Genomic DNA, 17377 nt, shown 5'->3' with positions numbered 1-17377 from the left:
CTGGGAAGGGCCCACCAGCCTTGGTGCAAAGGAGTTACGTGGAACTCAGGCAAAGAGGGTTCCACTGAGTGGGGAGTCAGTGGAGGTGAGACTGGGGAGCCTGGCTGGGGTCTGCCCTGCCCCTCATTCCTAGTTCCCTGGTTTTCACCAGGCCAAGGGCATATATGAGAAAGTGGGAGAGGCTACGGAGACAGCTTTGACTTGCCTGGTGGAGAAGATGAACGTGTTTGACACCGACCTCCAGGCCCTGTCCCGAGTGGAGCGAGCCGGTGCCTGCAACACAGTGAGTAAGGGAGTAGGCTGAGGGTACAGGCTGTGGGGCTAGAGCATCTGGAGAAGGGAGAGAGGTGAACTAAGTCTTGGGCGGGGGGGCTTCTGGGAGGAGGCAGGACTTCAGGTTCCTAGTAAGACTTGGTTAGGGAGGGAAGAGGGGAAACAGCTCCATGTGGGCGAGAGTTGGAGGAGGAAAAGTAGTGCGTCGTCAGGAAATGGCGGCTTTTCAGCATCTCTCCGGCTGGAGTGGGAGGTGGAGACCATGTACACGGGAGTCAGGAGTGTAGACATTATCCCGCACAGAGGACTGAGCAGCTGGTGAGGGAGCAGATGGGGAAGCCGACACTGCTCCTCATGCCCTGACCTGCCGTGGCCCCACAGGTCATCAAACAGCTGATGCGGAAGGAGTTCACCCTTGAGTTCTCCCGAGACCGGAAGTCCATGTCAGTGTACTGCACGCCCATCCGCCCTGGCTCAGCAGCCCAGGGCAGCAAGATGTTTGTGAAGGTGGGGGCCTGGCTGACTGGCGTGGGGCCCCTGCACACCCAGGGTCTGGGGACCTGGTCACTAGTCCACTGAATTGCCAGAGACTGCAGCTGTGAGATACCCGTTGTCAAAGCAGAATAAGGGTGGCCTGCCTGCCTTGGGGAAGTGCAAGCAGGATCCAGGCCTGGTGGAGATAGAGGCAAGGCCAGGGGCCTGAGACCTGCCCCCTGCCATGACCCCAGCTCTGGGCTTCAAAGCACTATCTCGTCACATGGCCTTGGGTCATCCCTGCTCCTCTGTGGGCCTCAGTCTCCCCATCTGAATGATGGGGTCAGCCTAGAAGGTCTTGGAGGCCCTTTTGCCTCTGACTGGTGGCGTTGAGGCAGTTGGTGCCCATCTGGTACTCCATGTTTTGGAAACTGAGTCCCAGGAAGGGGAAAAGAAACCAGCACCCACCCAGACCTTTGTCCACAGCACCTCCTGTTGCTGCGTCCAAACCTGACATAGGAATCACAGCCCTAACTTCACCCCACAGTGAAGGTTTTAACCCGTTTTGAAATGTAAAGGCTCTTGCATTGATGCTTAAAACCAAAAAACCGAACCCATTGCCATCAAGTCAATTCGGACTACAGGACAGAGTAGAACTGTCCCGTAGGGTTTCCAAGGAGTGGCTGGTGGATATGAACTGCTGGCTTTTTGGTTAGCAGCCAAGCTCTTAACCACTGTACCACCAGGGCTCCACGTTTGTACTTGGGCCACTTTAAAATGTTAATGTCTGGGGTGGGCTTCAAACCGGTTCACTCTGGTTGGAACTCCTACTGAGAATTTGCATTTCTAAGAAGTTCCCCAGCCATGCTAATGCTGCTGGTTAGAGACCAATTCTGAGAACCACTAGTAGAGCAGTGGGTCTCAAAATTGATTCTACATAAGAATCCCCAGGGGATTTTGTTAAACTGTAGATTTTGAATCAGTGTATCTGGGATGGAAATGCAATTTTCAGCAGGGGTTTGAACTGGAATGAACTGTTTGGAAACCCTGGTCTGGGTTGACCCTTCTGGGAGAAGGAGAAGCCATTGATTAACCATTAAGAGGCAGTGGCTGTTCCCACGCCTGGGGTGGGGTCCAAGGTAAAACTTCAAAGCTCCAAGGAGCCTGTCACCCCTGAGCTCAGCTTCCCCCAAACCACACCCACCACCCCTCATGGCCCTGTATCTGGTCCCCAGGCTTGGCTCAGCATGCCTGCCTGCTCCTGAAGCCCACAGGCCTGGAATTCCAGTAGCCCCAGGCTCACCCCCAAAATGCTGCAGCAGGCCTTCTCAGCTACCAGCTGGTGGGGGGAGGGTGCCAACCTGGTGGATGGTCATGCTCCCCTTCCGGCCTCCTTCTCTTTGGGTTTTCTCACAGTGGGGCTTTCCTACCCTGTGATTTCTAAAGTGGATTTTAGGCTTTGCCTTGCAGTGTGTACCTTGGGGGCGTTTTCCTCAATGGGCTTCAGTTTCTTTAGTTGGGCAGTTGGAAAGGGGGGTCGTGACTGGCAGGGTTGCCTCCCCATCTTGCCCGCACGCCACAGGGGGCTCCTGAAAGTGTGATCGAGCGCTGCATCTCAGTCCGCGTGGGAAGCCGCACAGTACCTCTGAACACTGCCTCCAGGGCGCAGATCCTGGCAAAAATCCGGGATTGGGGCTCAGGCTCGGACACACTACGCTGCCTGGCGCTGGCCACCCGGGATATGCCCCCGAGGAAGGAGGACATGCAGCTGGATGACTGCAGCAAGTTTGCCCAGTATGAGGTGGGTGCTGGGATGGGGTCCCAGGGTGGGAGCCACGTGACCCCTGCAGCAGCCAGGCAGGTAATGGGTTGAGGGTGGGCTCAGGCCCAGCTGGCATCTGCCTCCTCCCTACAGACGGACCTGACCTTCGTGGGCTGTGTGGGCATGCTGGACCCACCAAGGCCTGAGGTGGCTGCTTGTATTGCCCGCTGCTGCCAGGCGGGCATCCGCGTGGTCATGATCACAGGGGACAACAAAGGCACGGCCGTGGCCATCTGCCGCCGGCTTGGCATCTTCGGGGACACGGAGGACGTGGTGGGCAGGGCATACACAGGTCGTGAGTTTGATGACCTCAGCCCTGAGCAGCAGCGCCATGCCTGCCAGACGGCTCGCTGCTTTGCCCGTGTGGAGCCTGCGCACAAGTCCCGCATCGTGGAGTACCTACAGTCCTTTAATGAGGTCACCGCCATGGTGAGGCCACAAGATAGGAGCGGGGTGGGGGGGGGGGTGAGACGGGGAGGGGGCAGAGCACTTGTCACAGGGCTTGGAGAAGGTAACTCATGCAACCCCTTTTCTGCTTCATTCTTATTTTTTCTAACGCTTTAGTGGAAACATTTTGAAATGCATAGAGAAATTGAAAGAACTTTATAGTGAACACTGGTATATTCACCATCTAGGCTCTACCACTAGCACTTGGCTATCTTTGCATCATCACATTGCTGCCCATCTGTTCAGAAACCCTGGTGGCGTAGTGGTTAAGAGCTATGGCTGCTAACCAAAAGACCAGCAGTTCAAATCCACCAGGTGCTCCTTGGAAACCCTATGGGGCAGTTAGTTCTATTCTGTCCTATAGGATTGCTATAGGGTCTCTATGAGTCGGAATCAACTCAACAGCAACGAGTTTGGGTTTTTTTTTTTGACCCATCTGTTCATCCTTAATCTGTTTGTTTTTTTTTCCAAAGCATTTCATGGTAAGTTGCAGCCATCGATACAGTTTACCCTTCTGTATGGCAGAGGCCACAGCATTAACTAGAGGTCAGCGTCTGTGTATGGTTCTTTTTTCCCTTTATGAGGTAAAATTTGCCTGCGATGAAATGCACAAATCTCCAGTGTACCATTTGATCAGTTTTTGATTAATGTACACACCTGTGTAACCCAAACCTGTACAAGATACAGAACGTTACCATCAACCCACAGGTTCCCTCGTGCTCCGTCCCCATCAGGCCCCTTTCCCAACTGAGGCAACCGCTGTTGCCCTTTTTTTCTCTCATAGATTTAGTTTTTTCTGTCCTAGGTTTTCAGATGAATGCAGCCATGTAGTACATACTTTTTTGTGTCTGACTTCTTTTGAGATTTGTCCATGTTGTTCAGGGTGTTGGTAGATCCTTTCTTCTTTAGTACTGTGTAGGATTTCATTGTGTGAGTATAGCACAGTTTATTTATCCGTTCACCTTTGGGCGGACCTTTGGTTCGGGCCCGGGTTTTTTCTATCTCATTCTTGATCCTAACCTGTTCTTTAACACTGATTCAATTCCTGACCTCAACCTCACCCTTGACCTGGCTCCTGATGTTAATCTCAACCTTGATCTGTTTTGTTTACCTTGAGCCTGAGTTTCATTCTTGACTTTGACCATCACCCTGGCCCCATCCTTGACCTTGACTAGAAAACCTACCTGGACTTTTACCTGGGCCACAACCTTAGTCATCCCTAGTTTGACTTCAGCTTTGCCTCTGACTTCAATTTCATATTCTACTCCATCCCCAACCTTAATTTCATCCCAACCCTCACCATTGGTCTCCCTGGTCCCTATCCCCAGCCTCATCGTCTTCTCTGGCCTTTGACTTGATTTTCTCCCCGGTTTTGTCCTGCTTCCTTAGGGCAGGCTGATCTGGGGGGAGGTGGGGAGGTGGGAGGGAAGTTGCTCAGGTGTGGCCTTACCTAACCTGGCCTACAGACTGGTGACGGGGTGAACGATGCCCCAGCCCTGAAGAAAGCAGAGATTGGCATCGCCATGGGCTCAGGCACAGCCGTGGCCAAGTCAGCAGCGGAGATGGTGCTGTCAGATGACAACTTTGCCTCCATCGTGTCTGCGGTGGAGGAGGGCCGAGCTATCTACAGCAACATGAAGCAATTCATCCGCTACCTCATCTCCTCCAACGTCGGCGAGGTCGTCTGGTGAGGCCCTCCTTGTGTTCCTTCCTCTCAGCCCCTCTGGGCCAGCTTCTGCATCCCTGAGATAGAGAAATGCTTGTTCTTGGGGTGGGCTGAGGAAGGATGGGTGCTGTGCTTTGGCTGGGGCCTTCAAAGGGTGGGGACACCATGTCATTCCCCAGAGGCCCTGGTGACCTGTGGACCATAGTGCACCCTACCCCTCAGAGAGGTGCCTGAAAAGTCCCGTCATCCCTTCAGCTATGACTTTCTTCCTGCTTTCAGAGTCGCAAGATGGGAGAAGGTAGCCCCACCTTTGGGCAGCAATGTGTTGGTGTGTACGTGCGTAAGGATCTAAGTGTGTATGTGTGTGCATGTGGTTGTGTGTGCCCTAGTGAGAGGAGTGTGTACACATGTTTATGTGTGCATGTGTACACTTGTGGGTCTTTGGGCATGTGTACAAGCATGTAATCGTATATGCATTTCCATTCATGTGTGAGAGATGCCGGTGGGCAATGGTGGGCACGTGTTTGCCTGTGCACATGTGAATTCTGCATCCCCGCACATCGGTGCAAGCGTGTGGGTGTGTGTGGTGTGTGCTAGGTTTTTGTGTGTGTCTGTGAACAAGTGTGTGTATGCCTGGGAATGCACTGTTCATGTGTGTGCGTGTGTGTGTGTGTGTGTATTTGGCCTCTGCTAGGTCTGAAGAGCAAATGTGTCAGGGCTCCAAAGCTGGGACTGGGGGAAGTTGGGTTGGCCCAATGTAAACAGAGATGTGTATACCTGTCACGTGTGCACCCACATCAGGACTGGCAGGGAGTGAAAGAGCTGCTATAGAGATGGGGTGAGCTCCCTAGACCCTCCTTCTGGTGGGGGCCTGCCCTGCTGGGGACTAGAGCCCATGACTCTGGTTCCAGCATCTTCCTCACGGCAATTCTGGGCCTGCCCGAAGCCCTGATCCCTGTGCAGCTGCTCTGGGTGAACCTGGTGACGGATGGCTTACCTGCCACGGCCCTGGGCTTTAACCCACCAGACCTGGACATCATGGAGAAGCCACCCCGGAACCCCCATGAGGCCCTCATCAGTGGCTGGCTCTTCTTCCGCTATCTGGCTATTGGCGGTGAGCAGGCCCCAGCCCTCAGTGGGGTTCCAGGAACTTCGTAAGACCCTCATATCAGTTAGAATTGCAAACCATAGACAGTGTGACTTAGTCTGGCTTGTGTCAAGAGATTGTTTGGGCTCACAAGACTATATGCAAACTTCAGGAACGATGGATCCAGGCCTTAGTATCACTGTCGGCTCTGCCTCAGCTCCATTCTCAGGCAGGTGCCCCTCAGGGTAGCAGGACGGCTGCTGCAGCTCCAGCCTTCATGCTCGTTCTCTTACAACCCCAAATTCAGAAGAAAAAGCCTTTTATCATTCCCTCAGTGGTGTGATAAACATCTCAGGCCTGTTCTCATTGGTCCACATTGGGCCACCTGCTTATCTCCTAGCCAATCACTGTTGCCAGGGGTATGGCAGAGGCTCATTGCAAATCAGGGTCCACCACTGGTACCAAAGGTAGGTCTATGCAAACTACATGGCTTAGAGATGGAGAGAGTGGTTCCCTGAGGGAAATTCAGGGACTTGTTAGGTAGGGGGAATGGTTTCCTGAAAACCACAGCCATCCCCCACAGCCCTTCTCCTCCCCTCCCTGCAGTGTACGTGGGCCTGGCCACAGTGGCTGCTGCCACCTGGTGGTTCCTGTATGATGCAGAGGGACCTCACGTCACTTTCTACCAGCTGGTGAGCATGTGGCAAGCAGGGAACCTGTTGGGGTCAGACCTAGGGTAGAATTTCCATCTCAAGTTGTTGTTGGAACTTCAGGGGGGCCAGAACCCCATGGCTGGTCGACAACTGACCCTCTCCGCCCTCCCCCTGCCACATACATATATATAAATATCCACCACCTAAAGAACCAAACTCAGAAGCCACTGGAAGCCCAGAGATACCACCACAGCCCTCTAAGCCAGAGAAGAGGCTACTCCATCTCCAGTCAGCTAATTAGGGAGGGACTAAGAGGCATATCTGCCTAGAAGTGTTTTACCTTTAGCAGGGAACCCCCAAAGCACTGAGGCCTCAGAGGCATGGTAGAGCTTTAGGCAGAAGGTCAAACAGCAGATGGGGGGGGGGCCAAGGGGAGGAGTCTACCTGGCTCTCCTCCCCACAACCAACAGGTGTTTCTCGGAGGAAAATGGCTTATCACAGGGGAGGAGGCCACAGTGGCTGGCAGGTGCCCCACATGGGGCCAGCTTAGCTGGGCACAGCTCTGGAAGCAAATGAGGAGACCCCTCAGCCGCCTTCTAACAGTCTGTCCCTCTGCCAGGCAGTCAACATCATCTCCTTCGCTGGAAAGAGCCTTCACAGCGATTACAGCAAAGCCAGTTGCGGGCTCTCATTAAAGCAGAGAGCTGCAGGGATCCAGAACTTTACCACATTCCCTTCTTGTAGGTGGGAGAGCTCAGGGAGGGGCTCTTCCCCATCCCTGGGAGGGCCAGGAAAGCCCAGTGAAGTGGCTTCTCCCTTGCTCCATCTCCCCGGTCTGATGGCAGTGTAAGGCTGGGGTTGCGGTCCTCCCTGGGGACTCTCTGGTTTCAGGGATTCTCACAGCGTGCAGCATTCACATCCAGGAAGAAGTGGGATGGCCTCCTGGGCAGGAGGAGCCCAGGGTCACTTTCCTGGCACCCGCCAGCCCTAAACAGTCTCCCTTTGCAGCAGTGCAGAGCACGGGCCCCAGGCACTCATCCCAGAGGCTGGCACTCTGCCCAGCCCACAGCAGAAGGCTGGGGCCAGCTTTGCGCTCCTCTGCTCACTTGGGTCCTGTGAGAGCAGCAGGGTGGGCACTGGGTGTGGGCTTAAAACCACCCGCCGCTGTGTTCATCCAGCCCTGTCTCTATTGCCATCCTTCATACTAAGGACCCCAAATCTCTGACCCTAGACCTCTCTTCAGAGCCCCGGCCCCATATATCCAGCAGCACATCTCCTCTGGGATGACCCACAGATCCATGGCACTGGCTGAATCTAAAACCAAGGACATCACCTTTCCCCCAAACGGGTCCTTCTCCTCTATCCCCATCTCCTGGGTTGGTCCCACTGCCCACCTGGTCACCGAAGCCAGACTCTGGGAGTTGTGCTAGACATCTCCCAGCCTCACCACTGATCAGTCCTCACCAAAAACCAAAACCCGCTGCCGTCCTGTCAATTCTGACTCATAGCAACCCCACAGAACAGAATAGAACTGCCCTGTAAGGTTTCTAAGGAGCTCGTGGTAGATTTGAACTGCCGAGCTTTTGGTTAGCAGCCGTAGCTCTTAACCACTACACCACCAGGGTTTCCAATTAGTCCACAAGTCATCCCAATTTTAATTTATCCAGTTGGTCGACAAATGATCATTAAGTACTATGTGCTAGACACAGCAGTCCTTGGGTGGCGCAAATGGTCAAGCACTTGGCTACTAACTGGAAGGTTGGTGATTTGAACCCACCCAGAGGCGCCTCGGAAGAAAGGCCTGGCAATCTGCTGCCAAAAGGTCTCAGCCATGAAAGGCCTATGGAGCATAATTCTACTCTGTAAAACATGGGGTTGCCATGAATCAGAATCGGCAGCAACTGGTTTGGCTTTGGTTTGGTTTTATGTGCCACACGCAAAGTGCAGGGTACCTGGCAGTGACCAGAGCAGGCACAGTCTTTACAAACAGCTTACAGCATTGTGCGGGGGAGAGCCATGGAAATAGGCAGTCACATTTCAGGATGGGAAGTGCTTCAGTAGAGAAAAGGCAGGTGGCTGTGGGACTCAGAGGTGTCAGGGGTCAGACCTGAGGTAGAACTTTCAGCTTGAGTTACTGTTGAATTTCACGAAAGTGTCCAGAGTTCCATGGTTCCTGGAGGAGGCTGCCAAGAGGCAGCAGAGTGGTTAAGAGCATGGGGCATGAAGCCTGGATCCAGGCTTCCGGGGTTCACACCACATTCTAGCTGTGTGACTTTGGACAAGCTACTTAAACTCTCTGTGCCTTTGTTTCCTCATCTGTAAAGTGAAGATGATAATAGTCCCTACCTGATAGGCTTATTGAGAGAATTTACTGAGTTAATTCTTGTAAAGTACTTAGAACAGCATCTGGCATCTGACCACCTACCAGTTGCTATCAAGTTGATTCCAACTCATGGCAACCCAATGTGTTTAAGGGTAGGGTTGCTCTCCGTAGGGTTTTCAATAGCTGATTTTTGGGAGTAGGTTGCCAGACCTTTCTTCCAAGGTACCTCTGGGTAGATTTGAACCACCAGCCTTCCAGTTAGCAGAAGAGTATGTTAACTATTTGCACAACCCAGGGACTCTGGCGTATAGTAAGAGCTATATAAATGTTAATTAAGTTAATAAAACCCAAAGGGTGTCTTGCAGGATAAGGTGAATAGGAAATACTCAAGCAGGCAAGGGGAAAAAGCAGGCAGAGCAATGGTTTCACCAATAGAAATGGGCCCGCTTGCCCACAAAAGCTCCCAGTGAGCCCATGAGACTAAAATACCAGACCTGAGCACCTTCTGATAGAAGATTCTGGAGGCTGTACTGTGACCCCGACCTGAGGGCTGATGTGTGCTCACTGGTGAAACCCCGAGGTCTGAATTGGGCAGGGTGTTTATGGCCAGAGCAGGAAATCTGTTGAAACACCTTGGCTCTTCCTGTCTGCATTTTCCTCCCTGTTTGTAGTGTCTTCACTGTGTGCACGCGTAAGGATCTAAACATACCTGTGCCCGAAGGAGAGATGTGTATATGTGCGTGTGCATGTATGATGAAGCCATTAAGGACTGGGAGGGGGAAACCTGACTGTGGTGGGAGAATACTTGGTGGGTCATCTGGTGGGTAGAGCCAGGCTCAGGCGTTAGGGCAGTTCCCTGCACTGTTATCAGTACCAGTCTTTAAAACACATGCAGTTGTCCCCAAATACTTGGCTTTTGGAGAAAACCTCACTGTTGGTGTAAGTGAGATAAGATTCTCAATCTCTTTGTTAAAATAAGAAATCTAGCCAAGCCGTGATCTTTTATTGCTTTTCATTCCAAGTAAGCGGAAGGTGCCAACAGCCTCTTCTGACTCAGCAGAGCTGCCTTGCCTGTTTGGATTTATGCAGCTGGAGAAGACAGGTGATTGCTGGGCAGCAGGTCAGACAGGCAGACGGTCGACAGGCTTCTCTTTGGGGGTTATTTTCCCAGCACGTGTTACCAATTTCTAAACCCTTTGTTTAAAAGATCTCTTGTGTTCAGATTAGATTCCAAGGACAGATTTATATTATCAGAGAGCTGAGCTGGTTACCGGTGGTGAACGTTCTCTCTTACCTCCCTGATGCAGAAGAGAATGTTCTCAGCTTAGCGTCTTCAGAGCCGATTCTGCAAGCAAGGTTACAGACAGAAAGACAACTCTTCCCTGTGGCTGCAGAGGAGGGCCACCCTGTTTCTCAGGCTCTGAGAGCTTCTTGTTAATTAGAAAGCTCTGTGTTGTTAAGGAGTCCTGGTGGTGTAGTGGTTATAGCAGTTGGAATCCACCAGGCACTGCTTGGAACTCTTATGGGGCAGTTCTGCTCTGTCCTATAGGGTCGCTATGAACCGGAATTGACTTGACAGCAACGAGTTTGGTTTTGGGTGTTAAGGCTGTGCTCTGGCAGTTCCTTTGTTTACGTCATAAGCAGAAAGCAGGTTGTGTAGAGTTCAATCTTAGTGGCAGAGAGTGAGGCATGAATGGAATTGTATTTAACAACAGTGAATAAGTCACCTGTAGCCTTTTACCTTCTACACCACCAAAGCTGGATTCTGTTCAAGCACGACTTTGTTGGCTGATTTTCACCTTTGTTATTCATGGTCTCAGTTAGTCATCACCCCGCCTCTTGCACTTCAAACCCGCATGTGCCCCAGGGTAAAGCATGGGCCTCCACTTGACCCTGGGGTCCCTGTTGTCCTCCCCAGCCTATGGGTGGGTGGGTGGGTGAGGGTCTTTGTTTCTGATCCCCGGAGATGGGATGGAGGAGAGGGTGTGGTGTGGGGGAAAGGTGATGTACTTGGTTCTAGACTTGGTGAGTGCCATGGGTCTATGCGACATCCCAGAGGAAGTGTCCGGCTGCTCTCCCTCTGATCCACCAGACCCCTGCCCCAGGGCAGCCCCGCCCTCCTCCCCTCTGTGTACGGGCTCCTTCCCTAGCACACTGTAGCTCCTCAGGGCCCTCGACCCCCATCCTGGGTGAGCATCCCTCCCCCAGATCAGTGCAACCCATTAGAGCCACCAGGCCCCATCCTGGGTGAGCACAGTAAAGCCTTCCAGGCCCCTACCCTGAGTGAGCACCCCACCCGCAGCACAGTAAAGTCTTCCAGGCCCCCACCCTGAGTGAGCACCCCACCCCCAGCACAGTAAAGCCTTCCAGACCCCAACCCTCAGTGAGCACCCCGCCCCCAGCACAGTAAAGCCTTCCAGACTCCCACCCTGGGTGAGCACCCCTCCCCAGCTCCCTGGCCCTCCCTGGGCAGTGCTTTGCCCACTGGTCGTGATGGAGTCTTCAAGGTGCAGACTGAGGGCAAGGTGAGGCTTCCGTCTTCTGACCAGCTGGGCCCTCCCCTGATCACTGTCCCCCAAACCCTCCCGACCACACCACGGCGCCCTCAGAGGAACTTCCTGAAGTGTTCCAAGGAAAACCCACTCTTTGCCGACGAGGTGGACTGCAAGGTCTTCGAGTCCCGCTTCCCAACCACCATGGCCTTGTCCGTGCTGGTGACCATTGAGATGTGCAACGCCCTCAACAGGTGGGCTGGGCGGAGGGCCTCAATTGGGGGTCAAAGGGGTGGGACAGAGGAGGCTTAAGATTGAGTCTGAGAAGGGTCCAGGACTAGGGTCTGAGGGACCGAGGAGTCTTGTGGGCTGAGGGTCAGAGAGGCTTACAAAGGAGGGTTCTGAGAGTCAGTGGGGACCAGAATTGAGATCTAGGGGACAGGGGAGCCCAAGACTCAGCCCAAAGGTTGGAAGAAATAGGGTCAGGATTGAGTCTGAAGGGGAGAGAAAAGGAGCCCAAGCCCCAGACAGATCCATAGAGGGAGGGCAGGCAGACAGCTGACAAACTTTTCAGACACACTCCAGCTCTTAACCCCAACCAGAGCTGTGCTGTGGCTCAGCTACCCTGCTCCCTCGCAGGGTGGGTGCCCATGGCAGGGCCCCCAACCCAGCCCAAGGTGAGCGCTCTATGCTTTTGGCAGCGTCTCGGAGAACCAGTCGCTGTTGCGGATGCCACCCTGGCTGAACCCCTGGCTGCTGGCAGCCGTGGCCATGTCCATGGCCCTGCACTTCCTCATCCTGCTTGTGCCACCCCTTCCCGTGAGTTATGCCACCCCCCTTCTCTGACTTCTGGAGTGACAGGATCCAAATCCTCGTCTGACATTATAGATTCTGGGTGGTCACTGGGCCTTGCCAAGTCGTCTGAGCGGAAGCCTGCCTGGAGGATGGGGAAGTAGGAGGTCTGAAGGTGCTCAGTGGGTGTGACCTGTGCTGAGCCCTGAGCAGGCACCGTCCCCAGATATGCTCCTCCATCAGGAGCCCTCAGGTCTGGGGGACAGAAGCGGTGGAGACCCCCTACTGCAGGGAATCTCCCAAGTCTGGGTCAGGAGAAAGAATTTGCAGAATCCCTCCCATGTCCCAACAGGATGGCCGGGCTTCGGGCATGTGGGCATAGGGTTGGGGAGGGCATTTCAGGTGGGGGAAGTGGAACGGCCAAGGATCTGGAGGTGGGAATTCGAAGGGTGTCTTAGATGTGTTTGTGAGAGTCTATTGTAGCCCAAGTCGATGGAGTGGGTGGGGTGCTGAGTACGTGGGATGGCCCTTCCTTTAACCAAACCTCCCCCTCTGCAGCTCATTTTCCAGGTAACCCCACTGAGTGGGCGCCAGTGGGTGGTGGTTCTCCAGATATCCCTGCCTGTCATCCTGCTCGATGAGGCCCTCAAGTACCTGTCCCGAAACCACATGGATGGTGAGTGGTAGGCTCCAGGCCCTCTGTGCCCTGCTCACCACGCTGCCAGCAGCTACTTCCCCACCTGCCTTTACTTCCTGGGCTGCAGTGGGCAGCAAGGTGTGAGTAGCTGTGGGCTGGCCCTTGTCATGCTTGGAGCCTCTGTCTTGGCATCTTGGCCTTGCTGGACTACCATGTGGAGAACATGAAGGTGCTCTGTTGGCCCTGACCGTGGTGTCTTCTGGGTGTTGCGCTGAAGGGTCCGGTGCAATAGGGGGCACTGCTGAGGGCCACACTGCCTTGCCCGCCTCACTTGCCATCACTCCTGCATGGCCAGGACCGCTGTTCCCTGGCTCTGGGCCAGATCTGTGGTCTGACCTTTCTGACCCCAGTCCATCTTTATCCAGGCATTCTCAGGACAGTCTCCCAGGCATGGAATGGGCAGCTGCTGACCGCTTCCTGGACCCCAGACCACACTGGGTTGGCCTCTTTGGTGTCACCTTGTGGGTGGGTGGGTGGCTGGAGGTCTTTGTTGCTGAGCTCACAGCTCTGGATCAGCCTTAACCCCAGAACGAACAGAGGAGCAGGCTGGCACTTGGGGTCCGCCGCCCACCTCTACGGGAGGGGCTCGGAGAGCAGGCAGTTGGGAACCTCCCAAAGGCAAGGGAGGCTCCAAGCAGGAGGCAGCAGTGGGGAGGTCCCCATTCCTGGGAGCTTGGGCCAAGACTGTGGCCATGTGGAGGGGCTGGGGTGGGCCCAGTGATGGCTGAGGACTTGCTGGGACGGCTAGGTCCTTGGGGGCCACCTCTGGCAGGAAGGTGTTCCAGTCCTGGGGCAGGGGGAATGGGACTATAAATAGATCAAATGCATGTTACTCCGGGAGCCCGAGGCACTCAGTTGGGCCACATCTCCCACGCTGGCCAGTCCCCCAGGTGCTGCACATATTTTATCTTAAAAAAAAAAAAAAAAACAAGTTGGCCTCCTCTCTCTGGAGGGGCTGGCCAACCATGTGTCTGTTCAGGGGGTGATCAGACGCATGTGGGGGGCTCACCTGAGGTTGGGGGTGGGTGCTGTTGGAGGGTGTGGGGGTTGAGGGAGGAGTCAGGCCATTCTGTCCCCATGTGGTTCTTTTTCACCCACCTCCATGGACCCTCCTGGGGAGATGAGGAGGAGGAAGTGGGTCTGAAACTCCATCAGTGGAGTTCAAGGTGTGCCGGGAGACCCTCTGGCCAAACTTGACCTCCCTCACTCACCTGCAAAACCAGGCCAGTATACGGCAGCTCGGGTGGCTTCTTTATCTTCCTCGAGGGCCTTCCCTAGTGGCCACACTGCCAAGGGGTGCAGCAGATTTTCTTAGGAATATTTAAAAGTAAGAACATTGTGCCTATGGCTAAAATTTCTCAGTCAATGGGGAAGAACCTATGTCTTGGACTCCATGTTCAGCATCGGCTGCTGGACATGGCGAATTCCCAGGTCTACCAGGGTTTCTAGCACCACTGAGGTAGTGTAGAAGGGCTGTAGAGAAAGCAGCTCCTGCTGTGGGCCGGGGCTTAGGGGTGATTCCTAGAAAGGTCGGGTTTGAGTTAAGATGGGAAAGGGGAGAACTGAACCTGGTGGAGAAAGGGCTGGTGTGTCTAGTGGGGCTGGGGTCTAGGGTGCAGGGTAGAGAGGTCAGACCCAGAGGCTAAGAAGGGCCTCACATGCTATGGTGAGGACCGTGAAAGTTATCCTCAGGACACTGGGGCCATAGAAGGTTGCAAGATGGGCAAGGGCAGGACCAAAGGCAGGGAGACTGGTGGGAGGATGTTGAGCCCGCCTGGGAAGGATCTAGGGAAGAGACTCTGAGTCCCAGCCCAGGGTGGGCGGGTTCCAGGCCGCACTTCCGCCTTCACCATTGGCCTGAGATGTTGATCAGGCTCCTGGAGAGGTGCAGCTTGAGAGTGGTGGCCAGATGTCGTTAGTGGCTGTGGGGCCACAGACAGACACAGTTGGAGGGGGGGGTGCCAGTGACTCTGAGAGGTGGGGGCACGGGCCCCGAGGTGGATGCTCAGCCCTGTGCGGCCGCGTCCATCGGGCCTCCTAAATCAGACAAGGCGGGGGTGAGAGAGGGGACCCTGTTACATTCCCAAGCCAGCCCAGTGGTGGCCTTTTAGGGAAGTTTTGCTGAGGCTTGACGTTTGTGACTCCCCCGTGATTTACAGGGATGTGTCTTAGTGAGGACTGTGGAACCAGATTGGCACCATTAAGGTGGGGGGGTCCTCTTGCCCCACTCCCTGGCTCTGCCCAGGTATGGCTGAGCAGCTGTCAGGCCTGTGACTGGACTGTGGGGAGGGTGAGGACTGGAGAGGCTGTGTGGGGGCAGACCTGGGTGAGTCAGGATACAAGGCAGGCTTGCAGTTTATTCTGGGCAGTGGGGAGCCATTAAAGGGGATGATGGGGTCAGATTGGGGCTTTAACGCGGTCCTGGGGGGTGGAAGGGTGGTAGTGAGGTGAGATGGGGATTGGAGGCTGGGGGCTGGGGTCAGAGGCTTGAGGCCGGGGTCAGAGGCTTGAGGCCTAGTGGGGCAGTGAGGGAGGAGACGCACTCAAGAGATTCAGGGGGTGACATCAGCAGGCCTTGGAGATGCTGGGTGTATGGAATGGGGGAGTAGTTTCTGGGCTGTATGATGGGTGGGTGCTGGCTCCCCAAACTGAAATGCGTAAACCAAAAGGAAGAGAATATTCACTCCGGGGGAGGTGGTGAATCCACAGAACCTGTGGAATGAGGGAGACTGGGGGGTGTCCAGGGAATGGACCCCAGGCTGGAGCTCAGGAGAGGTAGCTAGGCTGGGGGTAGACAGAGCTCTGGAGTGACTGATGCCATGGGACAAGGAGGCTGTCCTGGGAGAAGTGTAGGGTGAGAAGGGACTAAGGAAGCTGCCAGAAGGAGCCAGCCTGGAGGTGTGCCCACACACAAACACCTTACCGTGCTCTGGGGTTTTTCTTCTAGAAGAAAAGGGCCAGAAGTGAGTGCCAGGAGGAGAGTGGAGTCTCCGATGCTGACATCAGACTGATGGTGCCCAAGCACTCACTGCCACACCCCACCCCTGCCCACCGCCACGCTCGCTCACTCGCTCCTCAGGCCCAGCCGGACACTCCACAGGCCCAGTCCTGGGGTCTCACCTGTGAACCACTTCATCTGACGTGGGGCCTCTGTAATTCATGACTCTTGGACTCTCCTGGGTTCCCACAGAAGCTGCAGCGTGGGACAGGGCTACCAGGAAGCTGGAGCCAGCAGCGGAGCCAGGGCCCCTCCATCCTGAACCCCGAGATATTCTGGAGCCTGCCCCCTGGCTTGGAATCTGGGCATTTACTTGGTGACCAGTGCCTCCACACTAATAGAGGACTACTGAGGCCACTCTGGCCGGCTCTGACCTTTCCCTTATTGCCTGGACCAGGGCCTGGTCATCAGGGTGGGGGAGGGGTGCCGCAAGGGGAGCATGTGGGCCCAGCTGTGCATGGCAGTGGGGGACGCCCCCTCCACTCTGCTCTGCCTCCATGAAGTCGGCTCATGAGGACTTGAGCCTGTTTCTGTTTATATATGTACAGGCCTCAGGGGGTCAGAGAGGGGACACAAGAGGGGGGTCAGGGGCTGATGCAAGGATCCTCCTTCCCCAGGAGAAAAAACAACCCAGGCTGCCTGCCTCAGCTCGTCTAACATCCTGGGTGCAGGTATTCCCTGTCCTAAGCAAATGAGACCTACCAAGTCTCAGTGTTGCTTGGTCTGCCAAGCAGAAGTCCGATTGGCTGCCTATGTCCTTGGCCCCAGAGGTCCCAGACATCCCTGGGGCCTTGACCACTGTGCCCTTCCATGTCCCAGCCTGGTGTGTGGCTCAGTGATTCTGAGTCTCACATGTACTTATAGCTCACACCAATGTATTGCCCCTCTGGGGGTGGCCAAGGTCTTTGGCCAAATCCCCCCTTGGACTTCTGGCCTCATCCTTAGCCCCCCACACCCCATGGCCCAGAAGGGTGACATGAAGGATCGCTAATTGCCCAAGTCACTCCCTCTCCCTCCCTCCTTGCTGGAGGGACACGCTCCATGTGGATCATGTCAGATGGTAGGAAAACAGCGTTTGGAGGAAAGAATGTCTGTCTTCACTCAGCTTTTGCCCTTTTGGCAAAAACTAAGTCGCTTTGAGTCCAGTAGGTTTGGGTTTTTTTTTTTTTTTTTTTGGTTTAGTTAGGCATAGAAGAAAGGAAGGAGTAAATGAGTGCTATGTCCACACCCCTTCTAGAGAGTAGACAAGTGATTATTTTATATGAAAATCAACACTCACGTCCCTGCTCTGGTGTCCAGAATCGAAACCCCCTCAGCCTGCTTTGCAGACTCCCTCGGGGTAGGTGCTGGAGGGGGCCAAGTTGGGGAAGGGGCCTTCTGGTGCCCAGCAGAGATCCTTGGCCTCTTCCCTGCTGAGGAGATAGGGGGTCTTGGTGGGGACAGGGCCCTGTACCCACCTGCTGACATGCTGTTTGGTAGAGAAATAAAGTTCGTATGCCTGGGCAGCAGAGGACGTCAGCATCTCTTTTCCTGGAGTCTGGTGCCCCTATCTCTGCCCCTGGTGTCTACCTGGGGAGCTACCTCCTGTACCCACCCCACCCCCGGAAATGGCAAATAAAGACCTGGGTCCCCAAATCACCAGGAATGGTTCTT

The 17377-nt window shown here is 54.7% G+C and overlaps 1 protein-coding gene across 6 annotated transcripts in view; it reads left to right on the top strand.

The window, feature by feature from the left end:
* Positions 1 to 17377, top strand: part of ATP2A3 (ATPase sarcoplasmic/endoplasmic reticulum Ca2+ transporting 3) — a 35402-nt gene extending 18025 nt beyond the window's left edge. For 3 of the 6 annotated variants that reach the window (XM_023556304.2, XM_023556302.2, XM_023556305.2), the window contains 12 exons: positions 152 to 283; positions 655 to 780; positions 2330 to 2548; positions 2663 to 2998; positions 4483 to 4703; positions 5594 to 5796; positions 6376 to 6461; positions 11355 to 11491; positions 11939 to 12056; positions 12588 to 12705; positions 13092 to 13164; positions 15674 to 17377. In XM_023556304.2, coding sequence (XP_023412072.1) covers positions 152 to 283; positions 655 to 780; positions 2330 to 2548; positions 2663 to 2998; positions 4483 to 4703; positions 5594 to 5796; positions 6376 to 6461; positions 11355 to 11491; positions 11939 to 12056; positions 12588 to 12705; positions 13092 to 13164; positions 15674 to 15737 — 1833 coding nt within the window. In that variant the 3' untranslated portion in view covers positions 15738 to 17377. Of the gene's footprint in view, positions 1 to 151; positions 284 to 654; positions 781 to 2329; positions 2549 to 2662; positions 2999 to 4482; positions 4704 to 5593; positions 5797 to 6375; positions 6462 to 7041; positions 10660 to 11354; positions 11492 to 11938; positions 12057 to 12587; positions 12706 to 13091; positions 13165 to 15673 lie in introns of those variants that run through there. The other 3 variants (XM_010596513.3, XM_023556306.2, XM_023556307.2) reach the window with 3 other exon arrangements.

This window comes from Loxodonta africana, chromosome 18, assembly GCF_030014295.1.
Source record: "Loxodonta africana isolate mLoxAfr1 chromosome 18, mLoxAfr1.hap2, whole genome shotgun sequence".
Lineage (NCBI taxonomy): Eukaryota > Metazoa > Chordata > Mammalia > Proboscidea > Elephantidae > Loxodonta > Loxodonta africana.
Note: the sequence above shows the minus strand (reverse complement) of the source record. Positions and strands in the feature narration are given on the sequence as shown.